Raw genomic sequence first — 15000 nt, 5'->3', positions numbered from 1 at the left:
CCACATGCCTGAAAGTCTGCAGAGCTTTGCTATAAGGCAGCCTTCCTCAATGGTGACCACTTTAAAATGTGTGGGGACCTTCAACTCCCAGAACTGTGTAGCTGGCAGGCTGGCTGTGGAACTGGGGGATTTGAAGTCCACACTTCTTAAAGTTGCCCCGGTTGAGAAACATGGCTGCAGTAGGATAATCCTTGAAATAACACCCTGAACAGTTCAGGAATTCTAGCTTTAACATGCACCTTGTGGTAAGGCAGGTCCAGTCAATGAACTAGGATTTATTGAGTCAGACGCCATTAGCTAGATCAGGGTGGACAAACTTTTTGGCTCGGGGCCGCATTGACTTTTAAAATTTGACAGACGGGCTGGGTCAGCACAAGATTTTTTGGGAATCGCCCCCCCCTTCCCCCCCCTTCTCCTCCTTCCCCTCCCTCGGAGGCCCCCTGAGTCAGGAGTTGCTACCGCCGGCGCGGCTCCGTGCGGCTCCAGTCCCGCATTGCCTCAGGAAGGAAAGGCAAAAAGGAAGTGCTTTGCAATGGGAGCAGCGGCACCGGAGGCTCAGGCTCAGCGGCTCCCGGTTTTGCCTTTTCCTTCCCAAGGCAACACGGGACTGGAGCCGCACGGAGCTGCGCCGGCGGTAGCAACTCCTGACAGCCCCAGCCGGACACCTGAGCGGAGCCCGGGCAAAACTGCCTGTTGCTGCTGCCGGAGCACCGCCGGTCGCCTCCTCCAAGCAGCCTGCCCGCCCACCGGGCTTCCCTCTGCCACGCGGCTCGGGACCAGGCGCGAGCGCCCGAGTTAAAAGGAAGCCGAAAGTTGCTGGAAATTGCTCGGGTGCTGGGAGCAGGCTTTTAAAGTGCCGCCCGAGCAAAGTTTAAGCAGCCCGCCCGCCCGCCGGGTGGAACCCTTCCCGCTCCTTGGCGGGAAGACACTCCAGCCTGCAAACTTTGCCTTTGCAGAGCCCTGAAGCCCGGAAACCCGAGCAACTTCCCAGCAACTTTCGGCTTCGTTTTAACTCATGGGCGCTCATGCCTGGCGGAGGGGAAGCCCGGAGCCTCCTCCAAGCAGCCTGCCCGCCCACCCGCCGGGCTTCCCTTCCGCCACGCGGCTCGGGGCCAGGCACGAGCACCCGCGAGTTAAAAGGAAGCCGAAAGTTGCTGGGAAGTTGCTCGGGTGCTGGGAGCAGGCTTTTAAAGTGCCGCCCGAGCAAAGTTTAAGCCTGGAAGCCCGGAAATCCGAGCAACTTCCCAGCAACTTCGGCTTCGTTTTAACTCGCGGGCGCTTGCGCTCGCCCGAGCCGCACGGCGGAGGGGAAGCCCGGAGCGCCACCGGGTCGCCTCCTCCAAGCAGCCCGCCTGCCCGCCCGCCCGCCGGGCTCTCCCTCCCCGCGGCTCGGGGCCAGCGCGAGCGCCCGCGAGTTAAAACGAAGCCGAAAGTTGCTGGGAAGTTGCTCGGGTGCTGGGAGCAGGCTTTTAAAGTGCCGCCCGAGCAGGACCGCCGAGCCGGGAACGGGGCACCAAGGCAGGGCAAGACTCCACCAGCAGCGGCCTAGCTTTAGGTGGCTTCAAGCAGCCCGCCCGCCCGCTGGGTGGAACCCTTCCCGCTCCTCAGCGGGAAGACGCTCCAGCCTGCAAGCTTTGCCTTTGCAAAGTTTAAGCCTGGAAGCCCCGGAAAAAAAGGGGAATCGGCGGGACTCACCTTCGGAGAGGTCGCACTTGAAGGTGATTTCGAACTCCCAGCCGAGGCCTTTGCAAATTTCTTTTCTTTCCTACCCTAGATCGCTCCGCACTGTTTTGCAGCTTTGGGGGCCACGCGGCACAGGGCAATACGCCACGCCCAGCGATTTTTTTTCAGGGGCGGGCAGGATAATCCTTGAAATAACACCTGAACAGTTCAGGAATTCTAGCTTTAACATGCACCTTGTGGTAAGGCAGGTCCAGTCAATGAACTAGGATTTATTGAGTCAGACGCCATTAGCTAGATCAAACAGGCTAAGCCCAAAGAAGCCACATTGTGGTGCAGGGCGTTATGTCAACCAAGCCAGTGATTGGGGTTGTGGTTGCTTTGTTCTTTCTCAGATTTAGTATAGCCTGGTTTATCTGCAGGAGCTCAAGGCAGCATCCACAGTGCTTTTCCCCCCTGACAACCCTGCAATTATTTCTTTATTTATATCCTGCCTTTACTAACTTTTTTTTACAAACAACCCAAGAACATGTCCAAAACATCTTCACAACAAGAACCCTGTGAAGTGCCTTGATCTGAGAAAAAGTTGCTTGGCTCAAAGTCACCCAGTTGCCTTTCATGGCTGAGGCGGGACTAGAACTCCCGCTTTCTAGCCTGGCGCCTTTGAAACTGGCTTTCAAAGTAGAACAAAATGGCAGTTGTAGGTTAGGCTAGGAGAGAAGAGCCAGCATGGCAGAAGAGGGATGAAAAAAATCTTCTCTAAAGTCAGTGTCCTTTACTCCTGGGTAAAAGTGTGCAGAACTGCGGCATCTAAGAGCATTTTCCAACTCCCGGGATGTCAATGTTGGGTTTTCAGGCAGTCAGGAGTGGACGGGAGCAGGCTGCAACTGTCATTCGGTGCTTCCGGGAGAGACTTCACAGTCTCTGGCGGCAGCCCAACTGAGCGAGGATCAAAGGACCAATCTTTGCTTTCTGAGGGATTTCTGTTTCCTTTCTTCCCCTTTTAAGTATTTGGCTGCCTTTGGCTGGAAGGGGGCTGTTCAAACAGGACAACATTTGATGGGCCCATACTGGTTTCACTGGTTGCAGCTATGTTCCAAATTGTAAAGTGATGGCAGATGTTTTCCTTCCATAAAAAGCTATGTGAGAGCTGGAACTCTTGGTGAACAGTGCCATTTTCTATACTTCAGTGAGGCTGCCCAGCTGAGGAAATTTATAGGAGGGCTATGTAGGCTGAGTTTGGATGCCAAAAAGAAGATTGGGAAGTAATGGCTTTGCTGCCGGTGGCTTTTTAATAATATTATTTACTGATGAGTTTTGAAGGCTTTTAAACTGGCTTTCTGGGCAAACTCCAAGCTGTTGAATGGAACCAAAGCATAAAAATAAAGCAAAACGTCCGGCCTTAAAATAACACCTAGTTCAATGTACAGTGTTTTTCACCCTTGGCAAATTTAAGATTTCTGGACTTCAAACTCCCAGATTCCCCAGCTAGCATAGCTGGGAGTTGAAGTCCAGACACCTTAAACTTGCCAAGGGTGAAAAACATTGCGATAGAAGAGTAGTGTTTCTATTATTACGGTCAGACTAGAGTTATAGACAAAAGCATATTAAAAAAAATAAAATTGAGTAAAAACAAAAACTGGACAGGTACCAGTTAAAATTGATAAGCAAAGTCTGTCTAATTTTTACCAGCAATACGTATTTGGCACTAGGCAACGTACCCCATGGAGTCATTTTTTCAGTGATATTTCCTTATTAAACAGAAACAAACCGTCACTGAACATTGAAAATCAATTTGATCACATGACTGCAATAGCAGCCCATGAATGCAGCTGTCACTAATAGCCACAGTTCCCCAAATTTCATTCCTTCATGGATTCTGGATTTTTTGAGGGGGGGTGCGTTCTTTATTTTAGCCCATTTGAGGTAGCTTGGTTCAAAAATTGTTGCCCTCAGAGACAAGTTTCACCTGGTTAAAAAGCCACGAGAGTTTTAGCAGTATATACGATAAATGGCATTTCTTGAACAACAGTAATCAAGCTTCAAGAACATGGCTCCTAACTTAAAAGTAATTTGAAAGAGGTGGGATTTTGAAAATCTTCCCAGAGAGTGGAATCAGGCTTGTCATGAGGAGGGATAGGAGAGCTTATGCCGACCTGCCCTCTAGGCTTCCTAAGAGATGTTGGGATTGAAGTCTCACACATCTCGAGGACTGAGAATGGTTACCTGACTGTAAGGACTTCACTATCTCAAGCAGCAGAGATGATGAAACAGAAAGAAATAACTCATCCCTTCAGTCAAAACTAAAGAAGCTTCTTGGATGAGGAGCAAAATGTATTCCAGGAAAACAAAGAAAGTCCAGTCGCCTCTTGGGAAGAAAAACACCGTTGGGACAACCATGACCTGGATGATTGAGAATCTCCTGAGACAGAATAGAATAAAAAAGAATTATTTATGGCCAAGTGTGATTGGACCACAAGGAATTTGTTTTGGTGCAAATGCTCTCAGGGTACATAAAAAGAGAAGATACATTCGTCAAGAGTCAAGAATCATCAGGTACAACACTTAATAATAGTCACAGGGTACAATTAGGCAATCGAATCATATTAGGAAACAGTCAATATAAATTGTTAGGATACAAGCAACAAGGTTACAGTCATACAGTCATAAGTGACGGGATGGGTGAAAGGAAGGCTGGGATAGTAATAACCTTTCATTTAATGAAGGAATTCAGGCTTTTTTAAAAGGCTGAGATGGAGCACAATAAAATGTCACGTTTCCTCACCCAAAATGGATTGAGCATGATGCATCAATTCCCTTTAATAGAATAGAATTAGAACAGAACAGAACAGAACAGAATAGAATAGAATTCTTTATTGGCCAAGTGTGATTGGACACACAAGGACGCACATTATAGACATGAGGCTGATGTCTTTGAGAAGGCAAGTGTCACTTGTGCTCACTCAACCACTCTTGATATCCCTGTCTGTTGAGGGGGGGAAGGAATGCTGGATGCCCTTTTTTTTTTTTTTTAGAAAACCAGACCTGAACTGATGCAATGTTCATTGCTAAAAAGGTTACAATGCTATTGAGACCTTCAAATATTTGAAGAGCAGTTGCATAGTTAGAGGAGTGGCTGGCTTTCTAGAAAGTAGCATTGGGTTGAAATTACAAACATAAGAATTTCACAAATTCCTGCTGGATAGGTCAGCTGATTGGAAGTAAGATCGGGTTCTCTCTGTTTTATTTTTTTTAAAAAAACACCTGATTTTATGCAGACAGTTCAACAGTGGAGGAAATGCTTTTGTAGGTTTTGAATTAAATGATCATTTGAAATCCTAATAGTTGTTGCAATTTTGTAAGCCCAGCACTAAAAGCTGCACTCAAAATCCAACTCTTCTCTGTTGCAGTTATTTTCAAAGGATTTTCAATGACGTTTTCCCCCCTCATAAATATAATCCACAAGTTTCTCCACTTTGTTGAATTGTAGGTTCAATCTGGCCAACTCCCCTGTATATTTTGATAAAAATAATGATTCTTAGGTCATGGTCTTGATTTTTTTTTTTTTTTATAATTGTTGCGGAATTGACTTTTCTGCCTGCTTTCTCAGTGAAGACACTTATTTAAGATCCATGGTAAAGATGTTTGTGAGGTAGAGAGCCTTTGTCACATTTCTATCCGATATTCTGTTCTCAAGTTCTCTGTCATACCTGGAGAATGTCTAAGGAGATTTTTAGGATCATTTAGATAACGTTTGTAGAACAGACTGTGCTCTGATGGGAGTTTATGATTCACTTCTTTTTATCTTGGACAGAAATGACTCTCAATCTGGATTGCCAGAAAGAAAGTATTCAAAAACAAAAGAAACAGGCAGAAAAGAGTCTGAAATGGAGCTGAGTAGAAAAGGATTGAGATAGTTCTAAAGCAGGGAAGGTAGAAGGTGGACAAGGGTAGTGTAGAGCAGGGGTCTCCAACCTTGGCAACTTTAAGCCTGGAGGACTTCAATTCCCATAATTCCCCAGCCAGCTTTGCTGGCTGGGGAATTCTGGGAGTTGAAGTCCTCCAGGCTTAAAGTTGCCAAGGTTGGAGACCCCTGGTGTAGAGGAGTGATTCTCAACCTGAGGAAGTGTGGACTTCAACTCCCAGAATTCCTCATCCAGCCATTGCCAAGGTTGAGAAACACTGCTCTTAAAGATTGTAGGGTACTTCTAACTGAGTTTATTTCGAGGCCTAGTTCCAGTTTCAAGAACTTGAAAATGTTTTGAATGATAGCACCTGCAGGTTAACAGTAATGCTGGATTTCCAAGGAACTGAAAAAGATAATATCAGTAGCCGGAAATATTTGTGTGTGGGAATGTCTTGAATTGAGTGTGTGTCTAGGAGGGAAGTCTCACTTCTTCACTGGGATGGTTGTATTGGAAAGTTTGCACAAGACCCTTCTTCTTATAACCATCGTATCTATATTTCAAACAAAGGACTCAGCAGCCCAGGGCCCTCAATTTCTAGACCTAATTTAGAAAACAGCCTGTAGGCAGTCAATTCAGACATTGCGTGAAGACTCCTGCTTCTTCCCCATAACCTATTCTGCAAGCATAGAAGAAAAGGGGGGGGGGGAAAAGAGGGGAAGAAAGATTTAAGATACACATTGTACTTGAATCTTGATTTCATTAACTGATTTATTTAATACGCCACTGTCAGCAGGGTTCATACAACACCTAGTAAGCCACACTATAGTGCATGAATAGCCTGTTCTGACCTAGGCTTCCCCAACAGCACAAAGCCGAATCTTTGTCCTGACAAAACCCCTTTTATTTAGTTTACAGTGAATTCCCCTCCAGCAAAGTCCTGGCCAACAGTCTTTCAAGATATTTCACAATTACAGACCTTTATCAAGCTTGGAGAGTTGCCAGGCCGATATCTTTCAGATGCCACACTGTTGCAGACAATACTTGGCAGGAACGCAGGAACAGATCTTCACCCAAATGAAATAATTGCCTCCTGCAAAACCCCACTCCCCTTTCGCTCCTCTTTTATTCCCTATGGGAGGGGCCATTCACCATCCACCTGTGGCTTTACTCCCAAGTCGACCCTTGTTTCTTAGCTGTTCCCCTCTTCTGGTAGCTCTACGCATGTGCACACTGGGAACAGGCTCCAACTGCTCTTCTGCCTCACTGATATCCGACTCCGAAGGCAGCTGATAACTCAGATGGCCCTGGCCCCATCTCTGCCTCTGACACAGAGCCCTCATCAGAGCCTTCCCCAGACTCCAGGACTGGCCCATGTTCCTTCCCAACCTCCTCACTGTCCGAATCTGCTGCCACTGGCTGTTGGCAGGCCACAACATAGCCAGAAAGAACGAAAGACGCTATTTACCCTCGATTTTCTATGCCTTTTTGCTTCATCCCTGTTTGAGACCAAATGGTAGAGTGGAAAGAGAAGAGCCAGAACCTTTTGCATTCTAGGGATACAACGCAATGATCTACAAGCACTTTCCCAGAGGTAATTTCTCGGGAGCCTCTCCAGGCTGCCTTCTCCACTCTTCTGGCCAGACCTAGCTGCTGCCTGAGCCATGTATCTGTGAGGAATGTTTTTGGAATGCAAATGTTGCAAGGAGGTTTCTTCAGGTGCTGATCCCAAGCTCTTGGGGATCATTAGCATGGGGAGGGACTGAGGCAGACTTATTACCTGGCCACCCACTCGATTTACATAGTTTCAGTGCATCCTTGGTGGAAGAGGAGTGGCTCCTATTCATCGGTCTCCATTCTCATTTGCAGACAGTGTCCGGAGACCAACTGGGAACCCTGTGGTGTTAACCTCAGTCAACATGTCCTGGAAGCTGCAGATCCCCCAACATCAGCCTCATCTCAGCCTGGTTCTTGAAGACCAAACGAGCGTAGGGAACGATAGATTGGCTGAGGCTGGATCTCCAGTGGATGCTGTTCCCCAATCGCTGGGTTTCTTGCCCATGAGTGGACGGCTTCTGAAATCTGAATCCGAAGATTCCGGCGTGGAGTTGGCCAGTGGCGATCACGTCCCTTTGACCCCGGCGGAATCCGAAAAAAGCTTTTCTCTGGATTGTCTAGATGGAGACGATTCTGTTCCAGCCCTTCAGGAGGGTCTCCCCAAAGAAAGGCCAGAAGCACCACTGCCCGTTCTGGATTGGGCCTGTCAGGATTTCCATTTCAAAAGGAAGCTTGGCAATGTGGCCCAGAGGTCCCAGAAGAACCATCTGTCCATCCCCAAGAAGCCTCCTCCACATTTGGAGGAGTTGAAGTCCTGCCACCACCCATGCCAGCCAGTGAGGGTTGAAGGGATTCTGAATGAGACTTCTGGAGGATACAATCAAGCTACCTCAGGTGGCAGCTTCATTGAGGAGGAGAAAGGCAAAGGAGAGGTGAGTGTTGGGAAGATGCCAGTTGGCCCAAGCGGACCTGAGGAGTCTTCGGAAACTGCTCTGGTGGAGCAGAGGCAGCTGCTGGCAGCGGGACTGAAAGTGGAGGGGCTTTGCAGGGGCATCCCTGGTGATGTGCGTGAGCAGAGAGCCAAGGGTCACTATTAGCTATGTCTTCCCTCTGGGGCTACTCAGTCTCTCCTCCCACTAGCCAGGGGGGTTCGTTTCGTATGGGAGAAGCTCTTGAATTCCACCTGGGATGAGGCCTTGCATCTTTGCCTCTTGCTAGGGTATCCCCGTGTCTTCACCTTGCAGGTAGAGAGGCTCTTTCTCTGCTGACCTACTTTGCAGCAGGGCGTCTGATTCTACAATAAGGACTGCATGTTGTCATATACTTGCCAGGAAGGCTGGTTACCATTGGGGAAATCGGGCCATCAGTGGCTTGCTCAGTAAACCATGTCTTACTGCAGTCTGTGAAGCCATATAAGCTCCTTCGATGTTCATGGGATATTTGCAGAGGCTGAACTCTTCCTCCAGGCTTCATGTCCACTCTGTGTGTATGGGGTAGGTGTAGAATGCCAGCACAAATTCCTGATGCCCTGGGATAAGCTGAAGGAATCGAGATGTTCCGTCTAGAGAGATGTCTTAAGGGCCCGTGATGACCATGTTCAAGGAGAAAAAGGGAAACTCCAGAAAAAGGTGCACAAGAATTATTTTCCATGACCACAGGAACTAGGACCAGAAAAGATAGCTGTAATTGTCATAACTGGTATAAGTTGCAGTTACTTAGACTTGGTTTAAACATAAGGAAATCTCTCTAATGGTGAGAGCTGTCCAACAAGACAAGAGTCTACCAACCAAGGTGGTGGTTTTTCCAACAGGGCAATAGTCTGCCAAACAAGGTTGTGAGTTTCGCATCACTGCTGGACGTTGAAGAAGTGGGATAGTTTAATTGGTTTTCCCGCACGTTATGTGAGGGCCAGAGAAAATATTATTTGTGGAGAGTGCTGATTCTACAATTCTGCATGATGTTCATTTTCTAGGCACAACAGCATCCCACCCTATGCCTGGACCAGGTCTACGCTCCCTAGAGAACCTCTCCAAAATGCTGGAAAAAATGGCAAAACTGCAGATAGCCAACAAGGAAATCCAACATGAGCAACAAGTATTGGAATGTCGAGTCCAGGCCTTGGAATGGCGGATCTGCACCCTGGGACAGGAGAAGGTAAGAAAGAGGTATAGGTAATAAATTTTAATTTATAGAAGTTGGTCACCATTGCAGAGACAGAATAGGGGTGGGGGGGAGAGAGAGGAAGAGAGGAAGAGATGGAGAGAATCAGAGAAAGATAGAGAGAAACAGAGAGACAGAGTGAGGCAGGGGGAAAGAGAGAGATTTGTTCAAAACCAACCAGTTGAGTGTCAGGGCCTAGTGTGCATTTGAATCCTGTTCTGATGCTTCACTTCCATTACAGATAATCCTCAACTTACAGCCATTCATTTAGTCGCTATTCGAAATTACAAGGTCACAGGTAAAAATGGTTTATGATCAATTTTTCACATGATCATTGCAGCCTCTCCATGGAGAGGAAGTGACCTAAATCCGGACCCTTAGCAACTGGTTCCTATTTATGAAGGGGTGCAATGTCCCAGGATCTCGTGATCCCCTTTTGGGACCTTCTGACAAACAAACTCTCTCCTCCTAGACCCCACCAGTTGGAATTCTTTAACCTCAGGGGTCCAATCTTGGCCACTTGTGGACTTCAACTCCCAGAATTCCTCAGCCAGCCATAGTGGCTGGGAGTTGAAGTCCACAAACCTCCTGCCTGACCAGGAATGAAGTCATATAATCAGGAAGATTCAACTTTTTCTGTCATATTTGGATGCCAGGAATATTCTGAAAGGCCTGAACGCCTTCCAGAAGGTTTGATCTTTTTCTCCCTGGAAGCTCAGCCAGCATTTGACTACATTGGATAAACTTCCGGAAACTGAAGTCCAAAATTGATGGTGGGCTGGATAGTTCAGGAAGACGGAGCTGTACCTTTGTGAAAATTGTCTTTGTAAAGTTGTGTTTAAGAAATGTGGATTCCCAGAATCCCCATGGCTGAGGAATTCTGGGAGTTGAAGTTCACCTATCTAAAAGTTTGCTGAGGTTGAGTAAGACTGTTCTGAGGTGTCATTTGAGGCAAACACGGTGATCTTTGCTTACTTCCCTCAAAATCTGCTACTGGGCTTGGGTGACTGTCAGCTGCCTGGAACAGGAATTGACGGCAGGGAGTCAATAATAGCTCCTCCTGTCCAAAGTAAAGTGTTTGCCAGGGGCAAAATACAACACGGGAATCCAGGGAGTGACTTAATATTGGTCAGTGTGGAAGGTGCTGGAGAGATAATGAAGCACACAAAGTCATATTAGGTGCGGAGAGCTGAATTCCAGTCTGATCTGAAATTACATTTGGAGAAATTGTGTTCCTGTTCTACATAGTTGTTGGGTTACATTGCCTTATTTCATCCGCATGGATCACCACTGAATGTCCTCCTCCCTCTGCTTGTATTTTGGATGGATGGGGAAGCGGCAGGATAAAAAGGATGATTAATTAGACATCAGCAAGACATGTACTTGGTCTGGCAAGGAAATATACATTCAGGTTTATTGGGTAATCCTGATCGCTTTATTTGTAATGTGCCTGCTGATGAAATCCCACATGTGTATGGCGAAGATTTATAATAGTTGATTTTGACTTTCAAATTTAAAGAGGGGAGGTTTTTGATTCTACAATTAGTGCTGCATCTTATACTTGTAAAGCATTGGGTTTAAATTTGCTATTCAAACACTGCTAATAAATTCCACTGTCCTAAATAGCTGCAAACTGAAATATTTCTGGATGAGGCTTCCAGAGGATGCAGTCAAGCTACCTCAGACGGCAGCATCATTGAGGAGGAGAAAGCAAAAGAAGAGGTGAGTGTTGGAAAAATCAGAAAGGGAAACTCCAGAAAAGGTGCCCAAGAATTCTTTCCCATGACCACAGGAACTAGGGCCAGAAAGGATAGCTGTAATAGTAGTAATAACTGGTATAAGTTGCAGCTACCTGGACTTGGTTTGAACATTATTTGTTATATGTTTGTTATATGTATTTGTTTAAATTAAAATAAAAATATTATTTGTGGAGAGTGCTGATTCCAGAATTCTGCATGATGTTCATTTTCTAGGCACAACAGCCGGCATACCGACCCCTGCCTGGATCAGGTCTACACTCCCTGGAGAACCTCTCCAAAATCATGGAAAAAATTGCCAAACTGCAGAAAGCCAACCTGGAAATTCACCATAAGTGTCAAATACTGGAGCGCCGAGCCTGCACCCTAGAAGAGGAGAAAGGAAGGAAGAGCTATAGCTAATGAATTGTAATGTATAGAAGTTGGTCCCCACGGCAGAGACAGAATAGAGGGGGAGAGGAGAAGGGGAGAGGGAGAAATGGAGAGAAACAGAGAGAGAGAAAGACCGAGACAGAAACAGAGACAGAGTGAGGCAGGGGGAAAGAGAGAGAGAGCTTTGTTCAAGATCAACCAGTTGAGTGTCAGGGCCTAGTATGGATTTGAATCAGGTGGGATTCATAATTTTTAACAACCGGTTCTGTGAGCGTGACTTAGGTGGTGGGCATGGCTTGGTGGTCATGTGACTGGGTGGACATGGCTTGGTGGTCATATTATTGGCTGGGTTTGGCCAACACAATATCACTCACATCGAGGCACACATCTCCTTGCCTGGCCTCTCATGACTGTGGGGATGCTGCAACAGTCGTAACTGTGAGAAATGGTCATAAGTCACTTTTTTCAGTGCCATTGCAACTTTGAATGGTCCCTCCACACAAGCAAAGTACCAGCAAAGGAGGGAAAAATAACTCCAGAGAAGTTCCAGAGACAGGAAGTCTAGTCCTGCCAAGAATGTAATAAGGGTTAACGGAGAGGCAGTTTCTGTAAGCAACACCAGAATGTTTCCTTCCTGCCTTCCTTACAGGATTAGGCCAGTAATTTCTTCTAACAACCGGTTCTCCGAACTGCTTAGAATGTTAACAACCAGTTCTAGCGAATAGGTGCGAATCCCACCTCTGATTTGAATTCTGTTCTGATGGTTCAGTTCCATTACAGATAATCCTCAACTTACAGCCATTCATTTAGTCGCTATTCAAAATTACAAGGGCACAGGTAAAAATGGTTTATGATCAATTTTTCACATGATCATTGCAGCCTCCCCATGGAGAGGTGATCTAAATCCGGACACTTAGCAACTGGTTCCTATTTATGACAGGTACAATGTCCCAGGATCATGTGATCCCTTTTTGGGACCTTCTGACAAGGAAAGCCACTTAGCAACCATGCTACTAACTTAACAACTGCGGTGATTCAACCAGGAAGTATGGGGGAAAAAAAGCTTGTAAAACAGAGCAACCCCCCCCACACGCAAGAGACGTCGTGCTTAGCCACGGTAATTTGGAGCTCCATCGTGGTCATAAGCCAAGGACTCCCTGAAGGCCAAGCAGGGGCAGCTCAGACTGGGCCATGGGCATGAGAGAGAGAGAGAGAGAGAGAGGAGGGAGGGAGAGAGAGGGAGGGAGGGAGAGAGGAGGGAGAGGGAGAGAGAGAGAGAGAGAGGAGCCATGGGCAGAGAGAGAGAGAGAGAGGGAGAGGAGAGAGGGAGGGAGAGGGAGAGAGAGAGAGAGGGAGGGAGGAGAGGAGAGGGAAAGGGAGAGAGAGGGAGGGAGGAGAGATAGGGAGGGAGAGAGAGAGGGAAAGGGAGAGAGGAGGGATGGAGGGAGAGAGAGAGAGGGAGAGGGAGAGAGGGAGAGGGAGGGAAGGGAGAGAGGGAGGAGAGAGGGAGGGGGAGAGAGAGACGTTGTGATGCCATAAGAGGAAGATATTGGTTCATATAGAATTTTGGTTTACTGTGAACAGTCAACGCACTGATCTCTGCTTGTTCAACCACTGCTGTTCAACCTCTCTACCACGAGAATGGCAAACACGTAGCTGGACAAGTGGGGTCCTGTAGTGGTGGGATTTAAATTTTTTTTTTTTACTACTGGTTCTGTGGGCGTGGCTTGGTGGGCATGGCAGGATACTGTAAAATCCCCATTCCCTCCCCATCCCACTAACCTGCTTTCCAGCTCTGTTCTCCTGTGCAGGGCAACCAAAGAAGACCCAGCCAATCAGCTGGGACTCGGGAGGCGGAGAATAGATGGGGGCGGGGCCAGTCAAAGGCAGGATTTGCCGGTTCTCCCAACAACTCAAAATTTCTGCTACCAGTTCTCCAGAACTGGTCAGAACCTGCTGAATACCCCCTCTGGGGTGCTGTCCAAATAAGTTGCACCAACTTATACAGCTGGTCCTTAGTTCATTTAGAGACTGTTCGAAGTTACAAAGGCCCTGAAAAAAATGACTTATGACCAGTTTTCACACTAAGGACCATTGCGGCATTCCCATGGTCACAGGATACAAATTCCAGTGTTTGGCTCGTATTTATGACAGTTGCAGTGTCCCAGGAGGTCATGGGATCCCCTTTTGAAACCTGCTAGCAAGCAAAGTCAATGGGGAAAGCAGATCCCCTTTACAACCGTGTGACTAACTTAATAACTGCAGGGGGCAGTGGCAAGAAAGGTCATAAAACAGGTGGAGGAACTCCCTTAACACATTTCTCACTTAACAACTGAAACGTTGGGCTCCATTCTGGACGTAAGTTGAGGACTTCCTGTAATTTGCTCTAAGTAAGGGTGATCAGTGGGAAGAGACAATGAGAATCGAAGCCCAAACAGATCCAAGCGCTGGAGTGGAGGGTTTCCTTTTGGACTGAAGGGGGCCCAGAGATGTTGCTTGTGGCTGTGAATTACCCACAGGAAGGAACTTGGCTCTGATTCAGCAAATTTGTACTGATGTTTTGAGGCAAATACTGGAGGGTTCATGGAGTTTAAACATTTTAAGAGAGATACGAAGGCCGTGTGTTGTTTCATAAACTTCGTCCCCGCTTCATGAAAACCTCAAAGAAAGACTGGAGAAGTCGCTCTTGGCTCTAACATGCAGAGAGAGAGAGAATGTCTGAAAGGAATCGTCTAGGTTGGGTTGGCCCAAGTGCTTTCTCTTTCTGCCAGGCTCTCAGTTAAGTGGAGTGTTGGTTTGCTTTGTGGGATTGTGAGTGCGAGTCTCGCTATTCCCAGTTAACAGGCTTGGGATTCTGGGACTCGAAGTCAGGGCCGCTCTGAAGCTCAGCAAGTTGGAGGAGGCTGCTCTGAGACGAGTCCTTGGGATTAAGGGAAGAATTGTCTCATTTCCTTTTGGCTGCTTCCTCTCTCACAGTGTGTGTGTGTGTGTCTCCTCCAGAACACGCAATCCCTCTGGGGAAGATTGAAGAGGCAGTATAGAATGAGAAGGGGGTCTGTAAGGCCTCAAGAAACCATCCAAATCACAGTGACCAGTAACACCAGTAGGGACACCACATCCCAAAGGCGGCACTGATGGTAAGTAAGGGTATGATGCTGGGCTTATTCAGATGTAGGACTGCTCTTCCATGAAGTGTGGAGTCTTGGATACTGACCCCTGAAAGAAAGTGGGGTCTGCTCCTGTTTGTGATAGATGTGCGATTAATCAGAGACCTTTTAGCTCTACAAACTACTGGATTCAGTTCAGGTACAATAGGAATTAATACAATAGCAATCATCTTTCTAGACAATCCAATGCATGGCTCTACGAGTTATTGCAGGAAAAAAATAATGCAGGATCCGGAGAGCAGAGCTTGCTTGCTTACCTGTCTATGTGTTTATTGATTTATATCCTGCCTTTATTATTTCTATAAATAAGTCAAGGTGGCAAACATGCCTAATACTTCCTCCTCATCTTCTCCACAAGAACCTGGGAAGCTTTGGGATGGGGGAGACTGCCATTCAGTTGGC

At 47.0% G+C, this 15000-nt stretch overlaps 1 protein-coding gene and 1 long non-coding RNA gene across 4 annotated transcripts in view; one reads left to right on the top strand and one right to left on the bottom strand.

Annotated features, from left to right (window-relative positions):
* Nucleotides 1–15000, bottom strand: part of LOC148130016 (uncharacterized) — a 333127-nt gene that overhangs the window by 15397 nt on the left and 302730 nt on the right. The gene's annotated exons all lie outside the window — the stretch shown is intronic.
* Nucleotides 5975–14994, top strand: C7H8orf58 (chromosome 7 C8orf58 homolog). Of its 3 annotated transcripts, XM_087969919.1 has the most exons (5): nucleotides 5975–8078; nucleotides 9115–9296; nucleotides 10929–11024; nucleotides 11276–11440; nucleotides 14432–14994. In XM_087969919.1, exons 1-5 carry the CDS (start codon nucleotides 7505–7507, stop codon nucleotides 14564–14566), a joined length of 1152 nt encoding a protein of 383 aa, XP_087826045.1. In that variant the 5' UTR covers nucleotides 5975–7504; the 3' UTR covers nucleotides 14567–14994. The 3 variants fall into 3 exon arrangements, with proteins under 3 accessions (XP_087826045.1, XP_087826046.1, XP_087826047.1); XM_087969920.1 differs by lacking the exon at nucleotides 10929–11024 and having other exon boundaries at nucleotides 5976–8078; XM_087969921.1 differs by lacking the exon at nucleotides 14432–14994 and having other exon boundaries at nucleotides 5977–8078; nucleotides 11276–11529.

This window comes from Notechis scutatus, chromosome 7 (assembly GCF_049901735.1).
Source record: "Notechis scutatus isolate UNSWTSFEM ecotype Mainland chromosome 7, rNotScu1.2, whole genome shotgun sequence".
Taxonomy (NCBI): domain Eukaryota; kingdom Metazoa; phylum Chordata; class Lepidosauria; order Squamata; family Elapidae; genus Notechis; species Notechis scutatus.
The sequence above is the reverse complement of the archived record's forward strand: the minus strand, read 5'-3'. Positions and strand labels throughout refer to the sequence as shown.